Source organism: Eublepharis macularius, chromosome 3 (assembly GCF_028583425.1).
Source record: "Eublepharis macularius isolate TG4126 chromosome 3, MPM_Emac_v1.0, whole genome shotgun sequence".
NCBI classification, from domain to species: domain Eukaryota; kingdom Metazoa; phylum Chordata; class Lepidosauria; order Squamata; family Eublepharidae; genus Eublepharis; species Eublepharis macularius.
Window position 1 is genome coordinate 48401125 of NC_072792.1, and position 23210 is coordinate 48424334.

The following is a 23210-nucleotide window of genomic DNA, read 5'->3' on the forward strand; positions in this document are numbered from 1 at the left end:
AGGATGTGCTGAGGGAAGGGCTATCAGCCCTCCTCAGTGCTGCTGTGATCTGAGATGCCAGGCAGATGACCATGGCAGCCAGGGAGGGTAAGGATGATCCATGGAGAGAGGGCAGGCCAGTCCAAGAGCTGTGTGCCGACACACACAGGGGGAAGCTCCCCGCCCCGTGGCGTTCTTCTCTCTATCGGTGAAAGTGGGTGTCTTGGCAGATAACTGCCCGCTGTTTCAACTGAGACTGTTAATTCATAGAGCACTGAAGAAAAGGAACAGATGATGGGAGGGCCATGGATCAGCACTTCCACATGCGGTGGTGCAAGCACGCACCAGCACTCTTGCTGTACTCAGAGGTTAACTGTCTCAATCAGACTGGCCCAGGTAGCCCAAAGGCAGCCCGAGCTGGATGAGCATCCCACTCAACCTCCCAGCCCACCATCTCCAGGGGTTTTTTGGGCCACAGCGAGCAGCCCTCTCGCCCATGTGGGGAAGCCAGTCAGCAGCTGTAGGAGAATACAAGGCAGCTGCAGCAACTACTAGAGGGGAATTCCTCTGGGCACCATCCCAGCAGGGCACAACCGAGAGTGGTTATTGCCAGGATGCCTGCCCTAATCTGCATATGGAGATCCTATGCAGCAGCAGGGAGGTCAAGGCGCAAACTACCCCCTTTGCACCCACATATGTGTGGCCAGGTGAACAAGACCAGCCCTTTCCAGTGGGCCATACGATGCAGGCAAGGGAGGATGTCACAAGGCTGCAGGCGCCATAACCAGGGCACCCCCACCCCTTCGGTGAGGGTCCTGCTGCGTGGGCTGTGTGAGGGGGTTAGGCAACCCCAGCAGAGCTGGAGAGGGAGGGTGCCTACAGGACCATGACCTACCCAATCAGTGACGGGGTCCAGACCCACAGCACCATGGCTCTCCTTGGATGGCATCTCCCTGGCCAGATGCCCTGATTTGGGTCACATAACCGCAGGAGCATATGGTCCCTGGCTGCCTGCTCTGTGGTGGGGGGAAACTGAGGTGTCGATGGGCCACGGCCATCACGGCCCGCACACTGGCTGTACCTTTGCTTGCCACTCATGCACCTGTCATAGGGGATGCTGGTGAGACTGTCAGGGGAATGGGATGTGTGCCTCCTTGCTGCGGCATCACACCTTGCCGGGCTCAGCCACCAGCATAGCTCTCCCATGAAAGTCCTCAGGGAGTGGATGAGCAGCACTGCAGGTATGCAGGCGCTGGTGGCACAGCAGGCTTAGGATTGTGCTGTTATACTGCTTTTATTGTGTTTTAATTGACGCTGTTGTAACCCACCCTGAGCTTGCTTGCAGGGAAGACAGGTTAAATAACCAAATAAATAAATAAATAAATAATTAGCCTGTCTACCATGCTTGGCTTGCAATATAACATCCCTGACAACTATAGATATACTATGAGTATCTATAAATTAACAGACTAGGTTTACATATTTTTCTAAGAAAAATACAGCACTGGAAAACTTCCCACATATCACTGCCTACTCCTGGAGCAAGCCCACACAAATTTGTGTTCTTCCAAGCCAGATATTGCACACTAGCACCAGGGGCACCAATAAGAGTCTTGTATTAGTTTAGGCTTATTAGAAATCACAAACATCACAGCAGCACCAATATATTCAGCTTGGTGGGCCACAGCTCAGAGCACATTAGATTTCTAGATACTCTTGGTTCAAACAAAAAGTTGATTATTATATTCAATTTCCACCATTTCATGCTTGGAAACTCAAGATAAAAGCTTAGGTTTGGCTAGACTGACTGGCCTTTGATAACAGTTGCCCAAGTGTCTTGGCAAATGTTCAAAGGATCACATAAATGAATTTGCTAGCCCGCTGTGAAAAAGTTCCTGAATGTTGTAATGGATAGCTTTGCCTCTGAAGACCTGCTAGCAGAACACTCAAAGGCTCCATTTTGCAGAAGCATTCTTGGTGGCCAATTCACAATGCTTTACCCCATGCAGCATTATTAATTCTGATCATTTTAAGGTGCTGCAAAGCTATCAGTTCTGAAGGTCCACGATTTTCTAGAAGCAACAGTAGACTTCATTAAACTGGCATTTGACAATTAGAGCTACTAAAGTATGTTACATTGTTTCCATTCTCCTGAGTTTAAAATCTGCTACTCCGTGATATAAATGTAAGTATGTGCCTCAGAGTTACAGGCCTCCAGCAAGAGTACTATTGTAAGCAAAGTTCAGGGTCACTCATTTCTTACCTTGTAACAGCCAACAGCTTTCTCTATGTTACCTTCAGCTTCATAGAGCTGCCCCAAGAATCTGTGTGCCTTGGGATCTCTTTCTTGGACGCTGAGATATGAAGATATGTACCTTCACAAAAACAGCACAGTAAGTTACCATGACATAATTTAATATCTAATTAAATTCATTCTGAACATTGTTAATGAGTTCTTTAGGTTTTCTATAACTGAGCAATACTGACTTCTAGTCTTTACCCATAACAGTATAAAATGTGGTACCACTACCCAAACAGAAAACTTACTGGAGAACAGAACATACATTTGAAAAGCATTATAACTATAAAACTTCAAACACATTCAAGTCTCTTCTTCCATTTAGCATTTTAGTATTTGTTAAAGAGAATAATCAGAAATGAACTAAACTCTGGAAAAAACGTAACTCTTCTGCCGCAACAGTTATCCTTTTGGAAGAATAAACATCTGTCAAATACAGAAATTACCTTTTCGCAATATCATATTCCTTTGCTTCATAGTATAGCTTAGCAAAAAAGAATCCTTTCATGGATTTCTGAAAAGAAAAAGACATTTTAAAGCCAACAAACTGGTAAACAAATAGCTGCAATTCCAGAGCCAATGAACTGGTAAATAAATAGCTGAAGTTCCATCACAATACCCTAATTTATAAGTACTAGCAATACAAAAGAGCTGCTACTGTAGTATTGCTGCAGTAGTTAGCATGTCACTTCCCTAGCACTTATCCATGTTTTGGGCCAAAAAATGATCCAGGCTGCTTATGATATTATAAAATAGTCCAATAAAGCCAGGACACCAAGATATAACAATATAAAATACCCCAAACACCTTAATATATCCAATCACACAACATTTACCAAGAGCAAGAGGCTCAACAAAAAGCCTCTCTTCTTTACAAGGTGAACAAGAGCCATGTACAACACTTGTGGAACGGACATCCACAGTCTTGGTGCTGTCGCTGAGAAAGGCTCTGCGCCTGGGATGAGAGGAGAACTGAACAAGATTTCAAACAAATGATCCAAATGTATTTTTTACACCCCTCAGTAGGGGATTAAGTCCACAGCCAGGTGGCAGCAGTTGGTAGGCGAGCATCAGGGGGAGGAGGAGAGATGACATGGTGAGCCCACATCTCCCCACCCTGGCACTGTGAAAGATTCAAGACAGGCCACAACAGCAGGAGCTGGAGAAGTCAGACTTCTGGGAAGTGAACAGGTAGTCACTACAGATCTGACTTCCTCCTTCTTGGTAGTCTGGAAAGGCCCAGGCCCAGCCTAGTCACAGAGCTACCCGCTGGCTGCCTTCAGTCAAAGGCAGAACCAGCAGCCTACCCACAGTGCCTGGAGTTCAGCCTAACCTGACAGCGGCTGTCCAGGTTCTCACTGACAAAGAGAGACAGACCGAGGCTGTTTCCAGCACCATTTGGCTGGAACCCCTCCTTAGCCACAGGAGAGGTAGACAACCAATAGGGGGAGCTTCCTCTCCCCCCTCACTCCCTGCTGCCCCATACCGGAAGAAAGAGCAGCATTTGTTAGCTTGTCAGCTATTGGTAAAGCAAATATTATGTGCCTGAAAATTAATTAATAAATGCACACACACACATTAACCTTAGGACACTTCATCAGATGCAGGGAAAGGGACAGAGACTGTGGACTACATGAACTGTGTGCCTATTGAATAGTTTCTGCACTGTTTACTGTGGCAAATTAAATTTGTTTTATTTTATCATTTTCTTCAGCTCTGTATTCTATCAGCTTCTGCCTTTATTCAAATTTCTGCAATCTATGCCATACTGCAGTATTTTTTGAATGTTGGTTGTATTGGCCTACATACAGTACGTTATTCACCTTGAGTCTCTGAGGAAAAGCAGACAAATAAATAAAATCTATACAGGTGGCAGCACTTTAAAGTTTTGGCCTCAAGTTATTTAGGACTTTAATATTCTAAAATAGCACCTTGGAAATCAACTAGAAGGACAGCAGCCACTCCGTTTTTGCTTTCTGGCATTCAGCCACACATGGCCAAAACGTTTATAAAGGCAAAGCAGATTCCATTAATACAAACAACAGAGTTGCTGATCAGCAAACAAAGTTAACTTATACTCTTTATTTCAACATTTAATGGCTGAAAAATGTTCCGGCTTATTCACCCGCTTATATCATAGTGGTTGGACTGTGAATCAGCACTGATGGTCTGAATCCCTTTACTGCCATAAGCTCTGCAGGTGGCCTTGGGTGAGCCACTCCCCTTAGTCCCAGCTCCCCAGCTGTACTGGGGGATAATACTGACCCTGTTCACTGCTCTGAGCACTAATCTGCCTAGAAGGGCAGTATATAAGCACAATTATTATAACCAATTATTATATCAACATCTTTGAATACCATCAACAATTATTTCTACTATATATCGACCCAAAAAGTTATTTTCATGTATGCTTGCTGCGGGCTTCTGACACCACAGGGCGGGAGAAAATGAAGGTGTGGCAAAACCACTAAAACATATTTAGATACATTCCTTGAGCAGCAACCCCCATCGAGCATATTTGCATTAACAGCGGCAAGAGCAAGGGACTAACGCCATTTAGGCCCAGCACAAGGTTTCTTGAGACGGAGCTCACCAGACGGGTCATTCTTGGTGGACTCATAACTCAAGTTACTCTTTTCGCCTCTTCAGGTGCTGTGGGGGCTCCTGCTTTGTGCCCCCCGCCCAAGCCCCCGTTCACAGCCATTGCACGAGAGGCTCCAAAGAGGCGCTCGGAGCGAGTCCTCGACGGCTTCCAAGGGCCGGCGAAGGAATTGGGAGGGAGACACTTCCCCTTAGCGCTCACCTCCCTGGGCGAAGGGGCCGTGGCCAGCAGCGAGGACACATAGCGGTCCACCTCCGCCTTGCTGCGTCTCATCATGGTGGCGGCCAAGGAAGACGGCGCTACGCCCGGCTCGCTGTTCCCGCCCGAGCGTCGTCACAGAGAAGCGCTCCGGCCCAGATCCCGCCGGCCGTCGAAAAACGCCGTTCGGAAGAGCGATGACGCCACGGCGCGCGACAGATGGCGCGGCAACAGGGCTACTGCGACGTCGGCGTTTAGGCGCCGGAAGTGGCGCACGGCGGGCGGAAATGAGGGAACGGTTTTTTGTTTTTAGTAGGCGTAATAGTCTCTTAATCGTCAGAAATTCTTCGGCGTGCTATTTTGGCAATAAGGTCCATTGGGGTTTACTTACGAGTAAAAATACAAGGGCGCTGGCGGGTCAACTGTTCTGTGGAACGCGAGTAGAGGGAAACATGGCAACGGCGTTTATCACTCTTCTACATAGGCGGGAGTGCAGCGTTATTCGCACCCTTTTTTTTCTTTCCACCATCCGGGTATTTGGGTAGCGCAGGCCCAAGTCATTTTTATTCGCTTCCTTGTCTCTCAACAACTTTAATATATTTGTAAGCGTTATCGTAATCATTTTAAAGAAATCTTACAATAAATAATTGATTAATTATAAATCGTGTACTATCGTTGATCACGGTGATTTTGTTTCATTAAGATTTTTGCTCTCGTGATTTTTGAGATGTTATTACCAGTTACTAAAATAAAATTTGTAAGTCTGTAAAGCAGTTTTGGCGTGCTTTTTAACCCGATAATGATAACGTACTTTGTAAACCGCTCTGTGCGGGTGTTAAGTCATCTTGAACGGCGGTATATAAATCGAATATTATTCTTGCGCGCGCACGTATGCACACTTTTGAATTGTTCCCGTTCCCCATATGTGTATTTTACTGCTGGAAATGTGTCTTGCAAACATTTTTTAAAAGATGAAACTAGAACGAGTAAACCTTGGAGCTGAGCTAGTGTTGCTCTAAGAAAGCCCACTTTGGATGTGGCAAATTAGTAGATAATCCTTGAGCAGAAACGGCATAATTGCCACAATTTTCTATCTTGTTATATTTGTTTAAAATGGCTACCTTGGGGGAAATGATAGTTTTCAGGAAGAAAATTCATAAGGCCAGCGTGGGAAATAGAAAGTGTCTCTTGAAGTTCTGGAGAAATGAAACTCAAATGGACAGGTGCCGAAATGATATTTAGGGCTGTCTTTAATGACAGCTGAGGAGGGATCTAAACTGTAAGCCAGACGGACTAAGTAATGAAAAAACCACCAAGGAAAAGAAAAAAAAACACTTGCAACTTGTTAATACTGCTCTGCTAAGAATACTGACAGGTAGTCCATCTGGAAGAAACACTAAAGTAAACACTCCTTGAACTTGTAATTTGAGGACAATCCACTGTGCACACACCTGGGTATCCCCTGCCTGGCTGCAAATTTGCTACAAATTTCCTCCCCAATAGCATGCACCTACTCTGTATTATCACAACAATCCATTGTTGCTTGTAGGTTTTTGTGTAAATGTGCAAAGATGCCTTTTTCATTGTTTTAGCTAACAGTTTCCAGCTTTTAGAAGAATTGACTAATCAATGGCTTTATGCCCAGAAAAGTTTACAGCAATTATTTTTTGATATGTTCTGAGGTGCCTTACATCATGTCTTTAGAGAAAACTAATTAGATGGTTTAATGAAGTCCTGTGAGACACACGTAATTACGTCTATAAGACAGCCACACACTAACCCCTCCCCACAAAAATCTCAAATCTGGGTTGCAGTGATGCTATCTTATTTTTTTCTGAAAAGGCTTTTTAAGGATTTTGGAAATTACATTTTTATCTTTAACTGTAAGCTAGGTAGGAGAAGGGAGAATATGCTTTTTTTAAAAAAAACCCTTATTTTCATATGCTAGTGTTTTCTGTATAATAGTGATTGTCTAGTCTGTGCAAGGATAAGGAGACTGATTTTAAAGTTTTTAAAGTAGAATATTAAGTGATAATGGCTGGGATACAAAGTTCTCACCAAGACCTGGAATAAATAATTTTCTGACTTAAATCAGAAAACTAGTACCTGTACTGAATGATCATCAAAGGGACTGACAATTCTTCATGCATCTTTGTGGTCAATGTGTTGCTTTAAAACAAGTCAAAAGAGGCTTTTGCTTCCACATTGCACAGGTGGGAGGAACTCTCTAACAATCCTTTTTTCAGTCAAGGTTACCAACCTACAGGTGAGACCTACCATTATTACTGTTTCTCTCCAGACTATGGAGATCAGTTCCCCTGGAAGAAATAGCAATTAGATACAATAGTCATGAAATCCTAACGAAATACTTAGAAAAATTACAAAATTATTCTTACTGTTAATTCATAATTCAAATTGCCATTCAATATATATCAGTGCACACAGTCTTCATTAATAGAATCATTAAATAGAAAGAAATATACCTTAAGATCAAATCAGATTGAGTCATCCTCTGAACCTGAAACTACTGAGGAATCCTCACTTGATGACGGGAGTGGGAGTACACTCCCCCGCCCACATAGTACTCATTCTAAAGGTAATAATAATGCTAGCAGTCATTTATTTCGGGGAGGTTCAACCCGGAGGGGCAAACGAACCTAGTGGTTAATATATCATCTAGAGTCTACAGAAATTCAGTTGAGGGCACTTAAGGGACAAGGGTTTGTCCCGACCCCCCTGTACAATGGCTTTCAGACACGGGTTGATACCTTCAAGTTACACAATTAAAATTTTAAAAAGTTTTTTGGTGATGCTCCCACGGATGCTGTAATGCCACCTGTACGCCCCCGCTCGATCTTTGTACCACATGTTAATTGTCTGAATATCATGACATTTGAATATGTACTGGAAAAAGAAATTAATAAATTGGAATCTACGAAACCATGGGGCTGGCATAATTTGACACCTCAGGAAAGAACAGCCCTAGTATCATTGGCAAATGACCCTCAGATTATTTTAAGGAAGCTGATAAGGGGGGAGCAATAGTAGCCCAGGATACAGTGGACTATATGTAAAACAGGCTGAGAGGCAATTGTCTGATGTTAACAGCTATAGTCCTATTCAAGAAGGCCCCACTAAACATACTGCCTCCCTAATTAAAACTGTAGTGGATGAGGGATTGCTTATGGGATATATCACTGATCGTATACACAAAGCTCTTATTAATTTACAACCTAGAATACCTGTCTTCTATACCTGGATCTCCACCCCCAGGGCGACCCATAGTTTCTGGGTCTAATTCAATACTGGAACCGCTTTGTTTCCAATTTGGTGTAGTGGTTAAAAGCACGGGACTCTAATCTGGAGAACCGGGTTTGATTCCCCACTCCTTCACTTGAAGCCAGCTGGGTGACCTTGGGCTAGTCACAGTTCTCTGGAGCTCTCTCAGCCCCACTCATCTCACAGGGTGTTTTGTTGTGGGGATAATAACATACTTTGTAAACCACTCTGAGTGGGCATTAAGTTGTCCTGAAGGGCAGTATATAAATCGAATGTTATTATTATTTCCAGATATGTGGATAGCTTCCTCCACCCATTTGTGAAACATATGCCTACCTTCATACAAGATACAAAGGACATTAGGAAACGAGGGTTTGTTTTCCCCCCTGGGGCAGTCCTGATTACCATGGACATGTCCTCCTTGTACACTAGTATTCCGCATGAGGAGGCACGGTGGGCAGTAGAGGATGTTTTAAATTTGTGATATGACAAAACTCCTCCCACTCATTTTTGGTGTCCTTGCTGGAAATTATATTAGAAAAAAACCACTTCAAGTTTAATGATCAGTTCTACATGCAGGTTAGGGGTGTAGCCATGGGCTGCATGGCAGCCCCTTCGGTGGCCAACCTATTTATACATAAATTGGAACAACAGTCCTTTTGCAACTCTACTGTGAATCCTTTCTTCTCACATATCATACATTTTTGCTGCTATATAGATGATTTGCTCATTATTTATGATGATAGTAATACTGTGGATAATTTCTGTCAGTGGATGGATAACATTCACCCTAATACTAGGTGTAGCTGGCAAATTAACAGGAAATTAATTTCCTTGATGTAACTATTTTTCATGATCAGGATGATTGTTTGGCAGTCCAGCCCTTTAAGAAGGGCACGGACAGAAATTCATATTTACATTACCGTTCTTTTCACCCACCACACATTAGGAACAAAATTCCTTTGAGGCAGTTTTTTCGTCTAAAAAGAAATTTGTCTAAACCTATGAATTATGAGACAAACTGCAGAAACTTAGGGAATGACTTCCTTGCAAGGGGTTATCCTGCTCATGTTGTTAACAATGCATTACGACGGGCTGAATTGCACCCCAGAGAACAGCTGCTGAATGTAGGGCAAAAAACACATCAAATCAGGTTGGTTTGCGTTCTTGACTATACACCCCTTGCCCTGGCTATTAGAAAAATAATCCTCAGATACTGGAATCTTGTAGAGGATATTCCAGGCTGCAGGGACCCTCCTATAGTTGCCTATTGCAGAACAAAATATATTAAAGATATGTTGATTAGATCTGAATTTATTGACAGAAAAAAAGCAGTTCATAGACACCTACCTGGGGGTCACCATGCTTGTGGCAACTGTAGGGTGTGCCCACTTGTAATGAATGCACAGGAACTTACTCCTTTACAGATAAAATCAACACACATGTGCAGCCTTCCTTGGGAGCAGCAGTCAATGCATGTTTAAGTGTAGTTTGAATGGGAGTTTCTGAATATTGAAAATAACATCTTTGAAAAAGACCCTGAAACGGGACCCCCCAAATGAATCGATCTGACCATTAGATGGTATAAATTCCAACCTGCATGTACTTGGACCTATACTTGAAGTTGGATCCTATGAACTTTTTGAGTGATCCTAAGGAATACTAATGGACTTTAAAAGGATCAACTGTTTATAGGTAGTATCATCATTGCTTTGCACTAGCACTTTATGTATAGGTCTGCATATGAAGACTGTGTGTATTGATATATATTGAATGGCAAATTGAACTATGCAATAATAAGAATATTTTTGCAATTGTTATAAGTGTTTATTTCGTTAGGTTGTCATGATTATTGTTCTCTATTGCTACTATTATATGTTGGCAAAACAAATCGGGCTGTAAGATTAAGAATAATTGAACATTTATCACGCATAAAAAACAAGGTGACTGAAGCTCCCTTGGTTAGTCACTTCTGGAAGCAGGACATAGAGAAACAGATTTGAAATACAGTTTTGTATATTTCAAAGGAAAGGTTTCCAGAGGCTATAAATGTTCATCTGCATAGGATGGAAACCTTTTGGATATAAAAATTGAGTACCTTAGCCCCCGGAGGTCTGAATATCAATAATGATTATGTGTGTTTCCTCTAATGGAGGGCAATCCCAGCTGTCACTTTAAATTTACATTCAGTTGCCAGCTGTGAGTGATTAAGATAAGAGTTGGTTTGAGGCTTCGATGACACAGCCTTCCTCAGGAGCAGCATCCGACGTTTTTAGTGGAGTTTGAATGGGAGTAAGTGCAATATTGATGCTATGTAAATTCTGTTACAATGTATATATAAATGTTTCTTAAATTGTATGCTTTTGTATAAAGGTTTTTGAATAATGAAAATTACGTTGGTGAGAGAACCATCTTTGAAAAAGACTCAGAAACGGGACCCCCCCCCCCAGATGAACCAGTCGGCCCATCAGATGGTCTAATCCAACCTGCATGTATTTGGACCTATACTTGAAATTTGACCCTATGAACTTTTTGAGTAAATTCCAAGAATACTGATGGACTTTAGAAGGATTAATTGTTCATAGGCAATACCATCATTGTTTTGCACTAGCTCTTTATGTATAGGTCTATGAAGACTGTGTGTACTGATATGTATTGAATGGCAATTTGAATTATGAAATAACAAGAATAATTTTGTAATTTTTCTAAGTCTTTATTTCGTTAGGATTTCACGACTATTGTATCTAATTGCTACCTCTTCTCGTGATTCCCCTGGAAGAAATGGCAACTTTGGAAGGCAGATCCCATAGCATCACATCCCTCCCCTCATCAAACTCTACCCTCCTCAGACACTGTCTCTGACATTCCCTCATTTTTAAACAGCAGAAAAGGAACCAAAAGTATTTTTAAAATTCAAAAATAACTAACTAGTTTATTTTAGAGGGGAAAGGTCAGGTGAAATTAGGTAATTCAACACACACACACACACTTCAGTTCTTACACTCTTCACAGATATTTAAAGGCTTCTGTTTTGAGGCGTTGGTTCCTTTGTTTTTCCCCAATTACTCTAGCGCACTTTCTTTTAGTATTTTTTCTCTTCTGCAGTTAGGAATGCTGATACCCACTTTTTAGTACTCTTCACAAACTAGTACTTTCCTTCAGTCGTTAAGGAGCCATTTAGGGCCAAGCTACACATGACGAATGACACTTGAACGGCAAGTGTATTTCTCCCTGTTCACTTGCCCTCCACTCAATCCACTTGCCAGGCAAGTGTCTTTCGTCATGTGTAGCTTGGCCCTAAATCAGAGTCTCCAGAAGGAAGTTTCCAACCACACCTGACCAGGGATCTCTTCACTCTCCAGAGATACCTCCATGTTTGACTGGGATGGGAAAATCTCCCCTCCTTAGAAGATTTATCCCCTTTCTTTGGTCCATTTGGAAATCTGCACCTACTGCCCAAACCTCCTTGCCAACTTCTCCAAGTTCTGCTGGTGTTAAAACTGCTCTCCTTTAGGACTCCATTTCTGCTAGGACTGAAAACAGACCTTCCTCTTTCCAGCTCGTGCTACTCAATTAGACCTCTTGGAGTAGTCCGTCACTTGACGCTCTCTGTGCCTGTGAGGGATTAACTCTTAACAGTCCTGCAGCTGTGTGTACTGCTCTGTCAGGCTTTTTAAAAACTGGTGCAATCCGTTACAGTCCCCAAATCTCCAGGAATTTCCTAGGCAGACATTTACAGCTCAAACAGCTAGCAGCAAGGTTTGCTCTAGTTTGCTCTAGTTTGGCATACGCAACAAAACACTAATTTGAACTCCCAGCTGTTGCTTTTAAAAAAGTGTATATGATGGAAAGGAAATCGTTATACACCTGCAAAGAGAAAAGGGCTGGAATTTTTTTCAAACAACAAAAAAAGATGGGAATATAGAAATACAAGTAGACTGTGGCAATGGGTTGTTGTAACGCTCTAGTGATTACCCATTTTTAAGAAGTCAAAACAAGCCCTCTGGTGCTGGGGTGGAGGGGATGGCAGCCATCGGAGGCTGCAGCCATTAAAGTACTGGGAAACCTGCAACGTGGACTGTCCCCATGGCCACTGCAAATGCCTCTGCATTCACAGCATCAACAAGAACACAACAGAGGTTTGTCATTGTGTGGAAGAGTATCTCCCACAGAGCAGGATAAGGTTAAGGAGGCAGAGGACAAAAAAGGCTCATCCTTGGTCACGTTAGCAAAATATCATGATGGCCTGCCAGCATAACCCTATATGCAAGTAGAGGAGACTGGAAGCATAATCACACTATAGAGTAGCCCCAACAAAAACTGTAGTTCCAGCGCAACTTCCTACAAGATTGGTCCAATGACTGATACTGGATTTCCCCAATCCTAAAGTATGAGAACCCCCAAAGAGAAAGAGCACCTAGGTAGTGTTACTTTCTTAAATCTATATCTCACACTATGTGCAGAGTATCTGAGCTCATTTGCCATTGTTGCTGAACATTTAACTGTTCTTTTTCTCTTCTGGTTTCTTCCAGGCAGCGCTCCAACAAGGACTTTTTAATATATTAATTTGTAACAAACATTTAAGACATCAGGTGTGTTTGTAGGGGTAAACAGCCAGTTTATTAATACTGCAGGTTTGAAAAATAAAAATCAGAAGTAGAGAACATTGTATTTTATTTACCAGTTGACACACTATACAGTTAGTTGGAGCTGGGACTATTTTATTTCATGTACTATGTTAAAATATCTGCACAGAAACATGCCTTGAAAAACTCAAGCATCTTCCATTGATTAAAAACAAATTTTATAAATCCTAAAAGTATGTATGTTACCTTTTGAAATACTACATACATTTTCTGCATAAAAATACAAAATTAACAGTATATAAAGGGTAAATACTTTGACTAATATTGCGTAAGAATGGCAGAATAAGGCACAACAAGAGAATGAAATACAAAACGCACATGGGAACATGTCCATTACACAGAATGATTCCTGCAAAATTCAAGTAGCATTTCTAGTGATAGCAGGACATTGCTATTTTCCACTTTGGGATGTAATTCTAAAAATTATGAAATCCAGAGTACTCCTGCTGAGCTTGTTTAAGAACTACAGACTTTGTTCTGTTAAATACTGCTTGAGGTTGCAATCCAATGCACACTTACTTGGAGTAAACCTACTGAATGGAGCATGTCTTTACTTGAAATAAACCTACTGAATAAAACATGTCTTTATTCTAAGTAAACATACATAAGATTGCAATGTAAATGCCAAACTAGTAATTTTTGAACAGTACAGCATTTCTGCATATTATGCAATAAAGCTTCTTTAAAACATGTATTCAAAGATTGGTAAAGAAAAAAAATATCCTTCCATGCCCAAGAAGCTTTTGTGCCACTGGACTGTGTTCGATTTTGCTGTGATAGACTAACATTTTGCAGGCATTCATCTCAGTATTCTGAATATTTCAGGTGGGCTATACCAGGTGGGAATGACAATCAGCACCAAGTTTGGACCTTCCAGCCAGTCCTCATTTGTATCAAGAGTGCTTTAGTGGAAGGGAACTACCTTTTTGATACTGAATCCAAAGATGATTTTTATAATTGTATGTTATGTATTTGCATGCTCTCGTGTGTGTGTTCAAACTATGTTCCTGCCAAGAGTTTACCTTTTGTCTGTTCCTGCCCCTGTGTGCCCCACCCCTCAGCCCTGGTAGAAAAATAAGGCTGGCCCGATTGGTGAAAGTTACTCCAGACTCAGAAGTAATTTGCTGTGCCTTCTTAATTTCTATGCCCATTGAAGTCTGTTTAGGATAGTACAGCTGGCTGCTTACAAACAAGTCTGCTAGATGGTGCCCCATGTCCATTGAAATGGATATAAAAGTTCAATTTCTTAATCTGTCATTTATTATGCATATATGATGTATGCATCTACAAATATATATGTGTACAATACAGAATTTTAATGGTTGGATATGAGACTATGCAAGATGTAAAAGTTTTTTTAGAGGTATATTTTTTCAAGGATGCAAGGCAATAATTTCAATATGAAGCTAGTCATGCAGAGGGTATACATGGGAGGAGGGTGCTTGGGGTCCAACGACTCAACAAAAGTAAGTCTTTCGTAACAACAGTAACATTTCCTAATTTTTGCACAGCAAGATGAAATCTGAAGCTGAGCTTCACTTCCTTCCCAAAGTTTCTGCTAATTTCTTCAGTCTTTTCTTCAGCTCCAAAGGAAACTTCTCATAGCACTTCTTACAGACAGGCTTCATGTCAAATTCCACAAACTTGTTTCTAAAATTAACAAAGAAGAGAGAGAGCTTTGGTAGAGCACGTACACATTTTAGGAAAACAAATTTAGATGTATATATAAAGAAATCTTTACAACTCAGTGTAGATCTTTTATCAGTTTACTAACACAAAAAAGAAGATACTAATTTATTAAAATAAGCATAGCCTCTTTTGGCAGAAGAAAATATCCCCAAAAGCTTGCAAGAAATTGTAAAATAAGGGAGGCAGGAGATGTTAAACCCTTGCTGTCTACACATGGACACTGGCAGCTTCAAATAAAGTAGCAAAAATGGCAGTCTATAGGAGCTTGAAACCCAACAGGGGGGTTCTGCAGTCCACTTATGGGTCTCACCCCCAAGGGCTGAAGACCACCACTTTAGTGCAAGCAGAGTATATTTCACACACACACACCATGTAAAAAATATTAAACAGTTCAGGTATTCACCTTGGAAAAGGAGTTGTAATTAAATAAATTCAGTTACTCAAAAGAAAGACAGATACTGTGTCTTACACATTGGATAACCATGTATCCCTAAAATTAGGAATTCATTGCCTAGATATCGGAAATCGTGGTCTTGTTTTTTTGATGATCCTAAAATCATGCAATAAAATTTAAAAGAAGATGTATTCCCTAAAAACTGACCAAGAAGAAGGAAGGAGCACAGACAGCAGTAGAAAGGAATGAAGCGTTTACAGGCACACTGGCTTTTTCTTTTTGATTTTGTCCTTATCCTTTGCTTCTCGCTCCCGTTTGGCAAGTCTCCGCTTAAATTCTTCAGGCATTTGCTCATAACAGTGTTTGCAGACAGGTTTGAGATCAATTTCTACAAACTTGTCCCTTTCAGGTTGGGCAAAGAAGAAACAGAGGAGATAAGAGGAAAGAGTCAAGATAGAGGCACAGTGGAAAAGTGAAGTCAGCAGAATACAGTTCTGGCTAAATCCAGTGGACACCACTAATAAAGATTTTGCATTTACTTATCATGCGTTGTTAGGTACAGATATGGTATACCTACTAACTTCAGAATGTATGTATCAGTCTCTTAACCTTCATACTGAACTGCTCTGCCTCATGCTGTGTTTGTTTATATTGCCACTGCTACCTTAAAAAAATGATGAGGATTCTATGATCATGTGTCTGCACCCTGTAGGGGAAATGAAGCAATGCATCACATGCTCCACAGTGCAGAAAAGCTCCTCCAAGAAACCAAGACTACACTCAGAGATGTAAGCTAGGAAGCATGTTGAACAAACCCAGTTCTTGCGATTTTCCTTCCCAGTAAGAGTGAGACTTCATATAGCTATGGCAAAGATACACCAATGTGACTAGGTGCTGTGGACGATGTCACTACTGCTTTCATTATTGTAGGCACCCAATACACTTACTTGAGTGTTAACTTGGTGTTGCAAGTGGAGCATGCAAAACAGTTGACACACCATGCCTTATTCAAGGCTGAGACAACTAGGAAAGAAGAGGGAAATTACAAGATTACCCAAAGAAGCCGTTTGTCCAGCTAAAGCACATTTGTTATAACTCACAGAAAAAGGGAGCCCTTTTTGCACACAGTCATATTTAATATTGTTATTGCAAAGACATCCAATCACTTATGCACGTTGAAACCAATCCAGATCTTCTATACTCTAATCCTAAATATTAACACAGTCATGCCTAACTGCAATACCAGCATAAGATGCCTAAAGTTCTGATAAAGTAGTAAACTTTACTACTCTTATAATTCAGGAGAGGTCATAAGGTTGAGAAATTAGGTTTCCATGGAACTCAGTTTGAAAGTTAGTAATGGAGGCAAACGAATCCACCTTTATGTGTCTCACCGCAATAGAATGGTTCCAAACTCATTTAGCACCATTCTGCATTTTATTTTGAAATGCACTCTACCAGAACTTCTTTTGCCTCATATCATTTTCACTAGAATGCTTTTTGCTGAAATGATACAAAAAAACATAGGTAAATGGGAACTCACCATCTCCTTCAATCACACGATTACAATGGAAGCAAACATCACCAAACAACTGTGGGCATGAAAAATATTTTCAAAATCAAACATCTGTCCCTAAAATTTTAGGAAATAAAAGCAGTTGAATGTGTTTGTTTGCATGCACTTTCTATATAAATAACTATACATGTATGTCAGCACTGTTATTGCATCGTTGTAATTATGATTTGTAACAATGAAAGAGCTGATGTAATCTATTTTTAAAATGTAACCACTGATGCAGCAGAATTGGAATTAGGCTGTTAAATATCGTGATTATTTTCTTACTGTTTCTGAATTTTTTTGCAAATCAATCAAATTAGGACAATCAGTTCTTATCAGCATCTCTTCCTACTTAGAGTTAACATACTAAAATAATCATTACAAGGCAAAATGCAACCATACCTGATTGTAATGGGTTTCACAATAGGCCAATCCCTTTCTCTCGTAATGGCGGTGGCCTAGGAATGGTTTCTCACACTTGGCACAAACAAAATGCTGCCAGGGAAAAAAAGACCATTTTGGGTTATCTGAAGAAAAGTTATTGGGCTTGATCTTGTGGATGATTCACCAGTGGAAATGGACCTATCCCTACTATCCCTCAGCGGCTAACTTTCTCTTTCGAAAAGGGACCGTGTGGGATCAGGGCCAGGGACATAGAAAGACTAACAGCCATGTTGGTCAGGGGCTGCAGTGAGGAGAAGAATCTGGAAGGTTTGCCCTCTTTTATCACTGGAAAAGTATACTGAATCTAGCCAATTTCTTCTGCCTATGAGTGCATCATTTAAGCTTTTGCTTTCAAACATTCGTCTTTTCAGAACTGCCTCTTTTTTTGCTTCTCATAAACAGACAAAAACATTGGCCTACCACACATACAAAACTGAACTGTATTTGGCGATTAAGACTGCTAAAGCCTTAGATAGCTCCCCATCAATGTAATTCAAAAACTGTGTTTATGATGAAATTTTTCAGCTTCAAAACTATAATATTTTCAGGAAGACAAAATAAATAATAAACCGTCATATGTGAAATGAAATAATATAGTGCCTAAATTCTGCACAGCAATGTACCCTCCTCTTACCATATCCTGATTAAAGATTAAAATGCATCTTTGTAAATAGTAACATGATTCAGAAGTTTTTGCTATGCAGTGTGGGGTAGTTGGTGCTGTAAATAGACGCTTAGAGTGATCCTTTCCTTAAAATATTTAGAAAGAAATCTCACCACGTGGATTCTGAGTACCAAAACAACAAATAGGCCTGTACTGTAAGGAAATGGTTTAAAAAGATGCTTTAATAAAGGCTGTTGTTTATTATGTCATGTCAAATTGCTTATGCCTCAATTCAACATTGTTTCAAATTTCTGCATTCTATACCCTGTTGCATTGTTTATGTCTCAGAGTTTATTCATATTGAATTACACTGTGTAATCTGCCTTGCATCTCAGTGACAAAGATGGACTATAAATGATGTAAATAAATAAATATTTACTCAAAAGGAAAACAGCCCTGAATTTAAAGTGACTCTCCTTAAAAATATGAGACACAACAAGTTTATTTATTATTATTATTTGACATAAATGTAACTTGTACGTGAATTTAAGATGATCACCCTCTCCTTTTGATCGCATATCTGGGAAAAAAACTTGTCTTGCATTTGAGGAAATACTGTATTCCCTTCCTCTCAAGCCAGCACAAAGATAAAGTGAGATAGGAATTATAAAATGTTGGGTATTTATTAATTAATGGTTATGATCTTGCAGAGCAATTAGTCTAAAGGAAGGTGGACAATTTGCAATGATTCTCTCCCGGTGCAGACCTCTGACTCCTTCTCATGCTATTCCTGGGGGCTCTCCTCCCTTTAGAAACAGAAATTTAGGGGTCATTTGGGGCTGCAGTGGGTCAGGGAATCTGAGACACCCTTGTTCTGCTGATGAACTCTCTTCTGCCAGAAGAGATGTATCGAGATATTCAAGCCAATAAATTATAAAATATATATCCTTTAAATATGCTCTCTTAACCCTTGGAGGTTGATTCCATTGAAATAAATGCGATGCATTTTCAAAGAATGTGTTAGTCTTTATTATTAAAACATTTCTGGTTCACTCTCTTACTAAAAACAGACTCTTTAAAAAGCAGGAGAGGTTTATAAATGTTAAGAAGTGATACCCTTGCCTACTGTAAGGTATCATGGTTTACAAAATGACACAAAACCTAGGAACTATTTTTGAAGACTCCATTTTGCTGTTTAATTATTTTCTCAAGCAGAATGCACCCATATGCTTACCTCAACGTGCCATTGTTTGCCCATTGCATTCACCACTCGCCCTTCGATTGGTCTTCTGCAGGCTCCACAGATGGGGACCCCCATTTTGTCATGGCAAGGCAAGCAATACAGCTCGCCCTTCAGTTCTCGGGCATCAGCAGTAAGTTCCTTTCTGGTGGTGAAAGAAAGATAAATCAATTCAAATGAAAATATAGAAACTCGAGTGCAGAGGTATGTTTCCACTGGGGGATGTTCCAGAAGGAAAAAAAGTTTATTATGATATATGAAATTATAAATTACAATCAATACTACAGCAAAGTATTTGGCCACCGTTGGGCCAGCAACTAAAAAGGAAATATTTTTACGGAATGCTGCCGTATGAAACGGTTCTTGAAAAACAGCTCTCTTCACCTTTCAGCAATCTGAGAGATCCATTTTAAATAGGCTTCTCTTATTCAAAGTATCACTGACACATGATGGTGAATTGTGCTTCTAACTCTAGTGAACACTGTAAGAAGTAGTCCTTCATTGTTAGATCTGATTTATACAACTGGCATTTTAGAGAAACATTTCCATAGAAAAATGAAAGCACCCCCCACCCCACATACACACACATTATCTTCCTGTTCAGAAAATGTGAAAGTGGACTGGTCCTATAATCCTGTGCTTTAGACACTTTCACCACATTCAAATGAAGCCTGGTCTGTGTCACCATTAGCAAGCCTACATCCAGTTGGACCAACCTAATCTCAACAAAAAAACCCTTGCGGAAGAAATTATAGTGGCTAAGGCTGCAGTCCAATAAGTTGGGGAGTCAGTTCCCATAGACTCTAATGGGAATTACTGGATTCACAAAGAATTGTAAGACATGTTTTATTCCTTGCTAAACCTTTGATATATTTTACATTCAGACTTCATTATAAAGCTTTTTAAACAATATTTTGAAAAGATCAGCGCTAAATATTAAAACAAAATTTAATTTGTTTATTTTGAAAGCATTGTTTGGTTTTGTTACCCGCAGTTGGCACAGTTAAAGTGATCTGGATGGTAAGGGTCATTCTTGAAGATGAGAGGCTGTTCATCAATGATAGCATGGCATTTCTGGCAAATGTACTTGCCCAGGCCTCTGGCTTTCTCTCGGTTGTGGCAGGGACGGCAAAGGTGCCTAGCAAAGATCAAGAAGACGAAAAAAAGTAGTATGGTGTTTCCTGGAGTTCTAGTACAAAAAAGCAAAATGCAGAGCTTTTGATTGAGCTTTGTATGTAGAAAAGTGCTTAATGACATCTCATAAGGAATAATCAAGTTATTCTAACAGCATATCAAACATTAAAATAAGAGAGGCATGCACAAGAGAGGTAAATAAGAGAGGCATGCATTTACCCATGGAAATAATCTCAGATCAGAAGATAAGTCTGTATTATAGCACTGTAGACATGATACAGACCTAAAGATGACCGAATGGTCATCCTACAAATAGCAAACATTAAAACTATATGTTTCTTGGATTTAAGTGTTTGCATTGTTAAGACTGCCATTAACCTATCACTGTATGTACATCTGTGAGGTTGGAAAGTTTGTATGAGCATGTTAAATTGTTTGATGGTGTTCTGATTGCTGGATTTCTTCTTTAAGATTTTATATTTTTTGTATTTGGTTTCTGTATTTTGTGGTATTATGGCCAATGGGGTGCATAATGATCACATTGCAAATACAAAATTGGCTCAAGAGCTAAAAAAACTGTAAGATGGAGGAGGGGTAGAAGAGTTGGAATGTTGGCTGACAGCTGCCAGATTTGGTGTGAGCACATTACATTGACCCAATTTAACCCAGCAACAATAAGAATGGGATTTGTTCCCAAAACAAGGCTCCAGGTTTGAGTGATATGTCAGCCAATTCTCACACCGAATTAAACAGCAAACATAATCTGAGCAACATATTTTGATCAAAGTCCTAAAAATGTAACCTTATAATCAAGGTGTGCCTACAGACAACACACAGAAGGTGACCTACCTGCCAGCATTCTTCACAAATCCAATGTCTGCCAGTACCTGTTGGCAGATATCACAGCAGAAACATTCCGGATGCCAGCTATTGTTCATAGCTTTAATGACACGACCAATAATGAACTCTCCTGCAAGTAAATACATACCCAGAGAAGTCAAAAAAAAAGAGAAGTCCATTTTAAATTTTAGGATTCTGGTGATAATATCTTATTGGTTTACTGTTGATAATACCTTATTGGTTTACTTCTTGGAGTAAACCAACAAAATATGGACATTATTTTAATTATCTCCTGTTTTGCATCATCCTTGACAATCATTCAGATAAATTCAGTTTAAGTAGTACACAGGGCACCCTGACCTGGATGTCCCAGGTGAGCCTGATCTCATCAGATCTCAGAAGCTAAGCAGGGTCGGCTTTGGTTAGTAATTGGATGGGAGAAATCCAATGAAGACCAGGGTTGCAGGGGCAGGCAATGGCAAACCACCTCTGTTAGTCTCTCGTCACGAAAACCCCGCCAGAGGTTGTTGTAAGTCAGCTATGACTTGAGCGCCCTTTACACAACCACAGTACACAGGGCATTTTATCATTCTAAATCTGATATCGGATTTTGATTCAGCCGAGTTTCCCATAAATTAAAAGGTATTATGTTGCACACAATGGGGTAGATCCTATGACTTTCTTCCACTAAGTTTTCCTTCAACTGAGAAAGACTTCCTTCCGATAAAGAATGACTTTCTGATGGAGAAAGCTGTCCTCTAATGTTGAAGAAAATGTTTCTCTGAGGGAGGAAAACTTTGTGGAGTCATAAATATAACCTAATGTCTTTTTTGTTACATTACAGTGCAATCCTATGTAGAGTTACTTGAGTCTAAACAAGCTGAAGCCAATGGGCTTAGACTGGAGTAACTCTGTATAGGATTGCACGATTATGTTCCCAATAATTTTAACACTGTATTTTATTTTATTTTGCTCTCCGCCTGATGCTAGGATGCCAGCAAAACTCTTGCATTATAAGGATGTATGGAAAGAAAAGAACCTTAACAGATAAAAAATGAGAAGGAACAGACTGCATAAAAGGCTTTGGTTCTCATGGCTGTCCATGAAAATGTCGCAACAGTGGGCCTCCTCAGTTTGAGAGCTGTTTCTCAATTTCACTTTTGACATAAAACTACCTTTCCAGTATCCAGTTCCCTGGAAAACCATACTGGAATTCTCCATAGGAGTGAAGTGCCCTAGAGAGTCAATTCAATCAAGTTACAGAACTCTTCCCCTTTCTAGGCATAATGGCTACAATTCAGAATTTCAAGTTGTTGATGGTGGAGCTGGATGCCTGTGACTTCACTTGGCGCTCTCTTCTTCCATAGCTTGTGAAGGAGAAGACTCACTTGGGTATGGGGCTGCTGCTCTAGATTACATTTGCAAAACTGAAGAATTATATAAACAGAAGACAAAGAATTAAAGAATTCGATGAAAAATGGGAAACTTATTTTGCCTTTTATAGATAAAAACTGGAAATAAATGAGATAAATCAGCTTTGTAAATTTGGTTACGAATTTTGAGTATTAGAGAATGTAGAAATGTTGTTTGCTTTAAGTTTCAGATTTTGGAGATGGTTTATAGATAAATATGGTACCTTTGATTAATGTAATTACTAGAATATAGTTTATTACAGCCAGTAGGTTATGCATTCTCTATATAAATAGTAAGATAAGAGTATAGATAAATAAGTTACTTAATTTGATTATTAATTTTACTTATCTAAGTCAATTTGACTATATAGTTTACTCATTATTAATTAATTCAATTAATTAATTAATTACATCAATTAATTTAATGAGGTTTGTTTGTGTTGTATATCTCGAAACTATATTTTAAATGCTATATGGTCATTATATTTTGACAAGCCCTTGTAACACAATCTTTGATTTTCTTTTTAAAATTTCCGTTCCCCTTTCCCCTTTTCTTTCTGTACTCTTTTATGTTTTAAAAATAAAAAATATTAAAAATAGAATACATTTTCTTCCTACTTTATTTTTTTTCAAAACTGGGGCAAAACTTAAATAGACCATGCAATAAAATTGCTACTGAATTATAGCTACCACATTACAATAAAGCTTGCAATTTCTTTATGCTGTTTTTGTTACCATTGTAATGTTACTGCAGGAATTTACCATTAATTCCAAAATGGCATCTGTAATACTTGTGATAGAGCCTTGTGGCACAGAGTGGTAAGCTGCAGTACTGCAGCCCAAGCTCTGCTCACGACCTGATTTCGCTCCTGGCAGTAGCTGGGTTCAGGTA

At 39.9% G+C, this 23210-nt stretch overlaps 2 protein-coding genes across 7 annotated transcripts in view; both read right to left on the reverse strand.

Moving 5' to 3' along the window:
* The window catches only part of LOC129325419 (ranBP2-like and GRIP domain-containing protein 3), a 58466-nt gene extending 53205 nt beyond the window's left edge, over window positions 1–5261 (reverse strand). For both annotated transcript variants that reach the window (XM_054973046.1, XM_054973045.1), the window contains exons 1-3: window positions 5082–5261; window positions 2725–2792; window positions 2243–2354 (exon numbers count right to left, since the gene is read on the reverse strand). In XM_054973046.1, the coding sequence (XP_054829021.1) occupies window positions 2243–2354; window positions 2725–2792; window positions 5082–5156 (255 nt within the window). In that variant the 5' untranslated portion in view covers window positions 5157–5261. The remainder of the gene's footprint in view (window positions 1–2242; window positions 2355–2724; window positions 2793–5081) is intronic.
* Window positions 5262–13014: 7753 nt separating this feature from the next.
* LIMS1 (LIM zinc finger domain containing 1) overlaps window positions 13015–23210 on the reverse strand; it is an 85355-nt gene continuing 75159 nt past the window's right edge. For 3 of the 5 annotated variants that reach the window (XM_054973870.1, XM_054973867.1, XM_054973865.1), the window contains exons 4-11: window positions 20916–21036; window positions 19921–20070; window positions 18927–19077; window positions 17047–17139; window positions 16630–16678; window positions 16034–16109; window positions 15294–15488; window positions 14566–14653 (exon numbers count right to left, since the gene is read on the reverse strand). In XM_054973870.1, coding sequence (XP_054829845.1) covers window positions 15341–15488; window positions 16034–16109; window positions 16630–16678; window positions 17047–17139; window positions 18927–19077; window positions 19921–20070; window positions 20916–21036 — 788 coding nt within the window. In that variant the 3' untranslated portion in view covers window positions 14566–14653; window positions 15294–15340. Of the gene's footprint in view, window positions 14654–15293; window positions 15489–16033; window positions 16110–16629; window positions 16679–17046; window positions 17140–18926; window positions 19078–19920; window positions 20071–20915; window positions 21037–23210 lie in introns of all 5 variants that reach the window. The other 2 variants (XM_054973868.1, XM_054973866.1) reach the window with 1 other exon arrangement.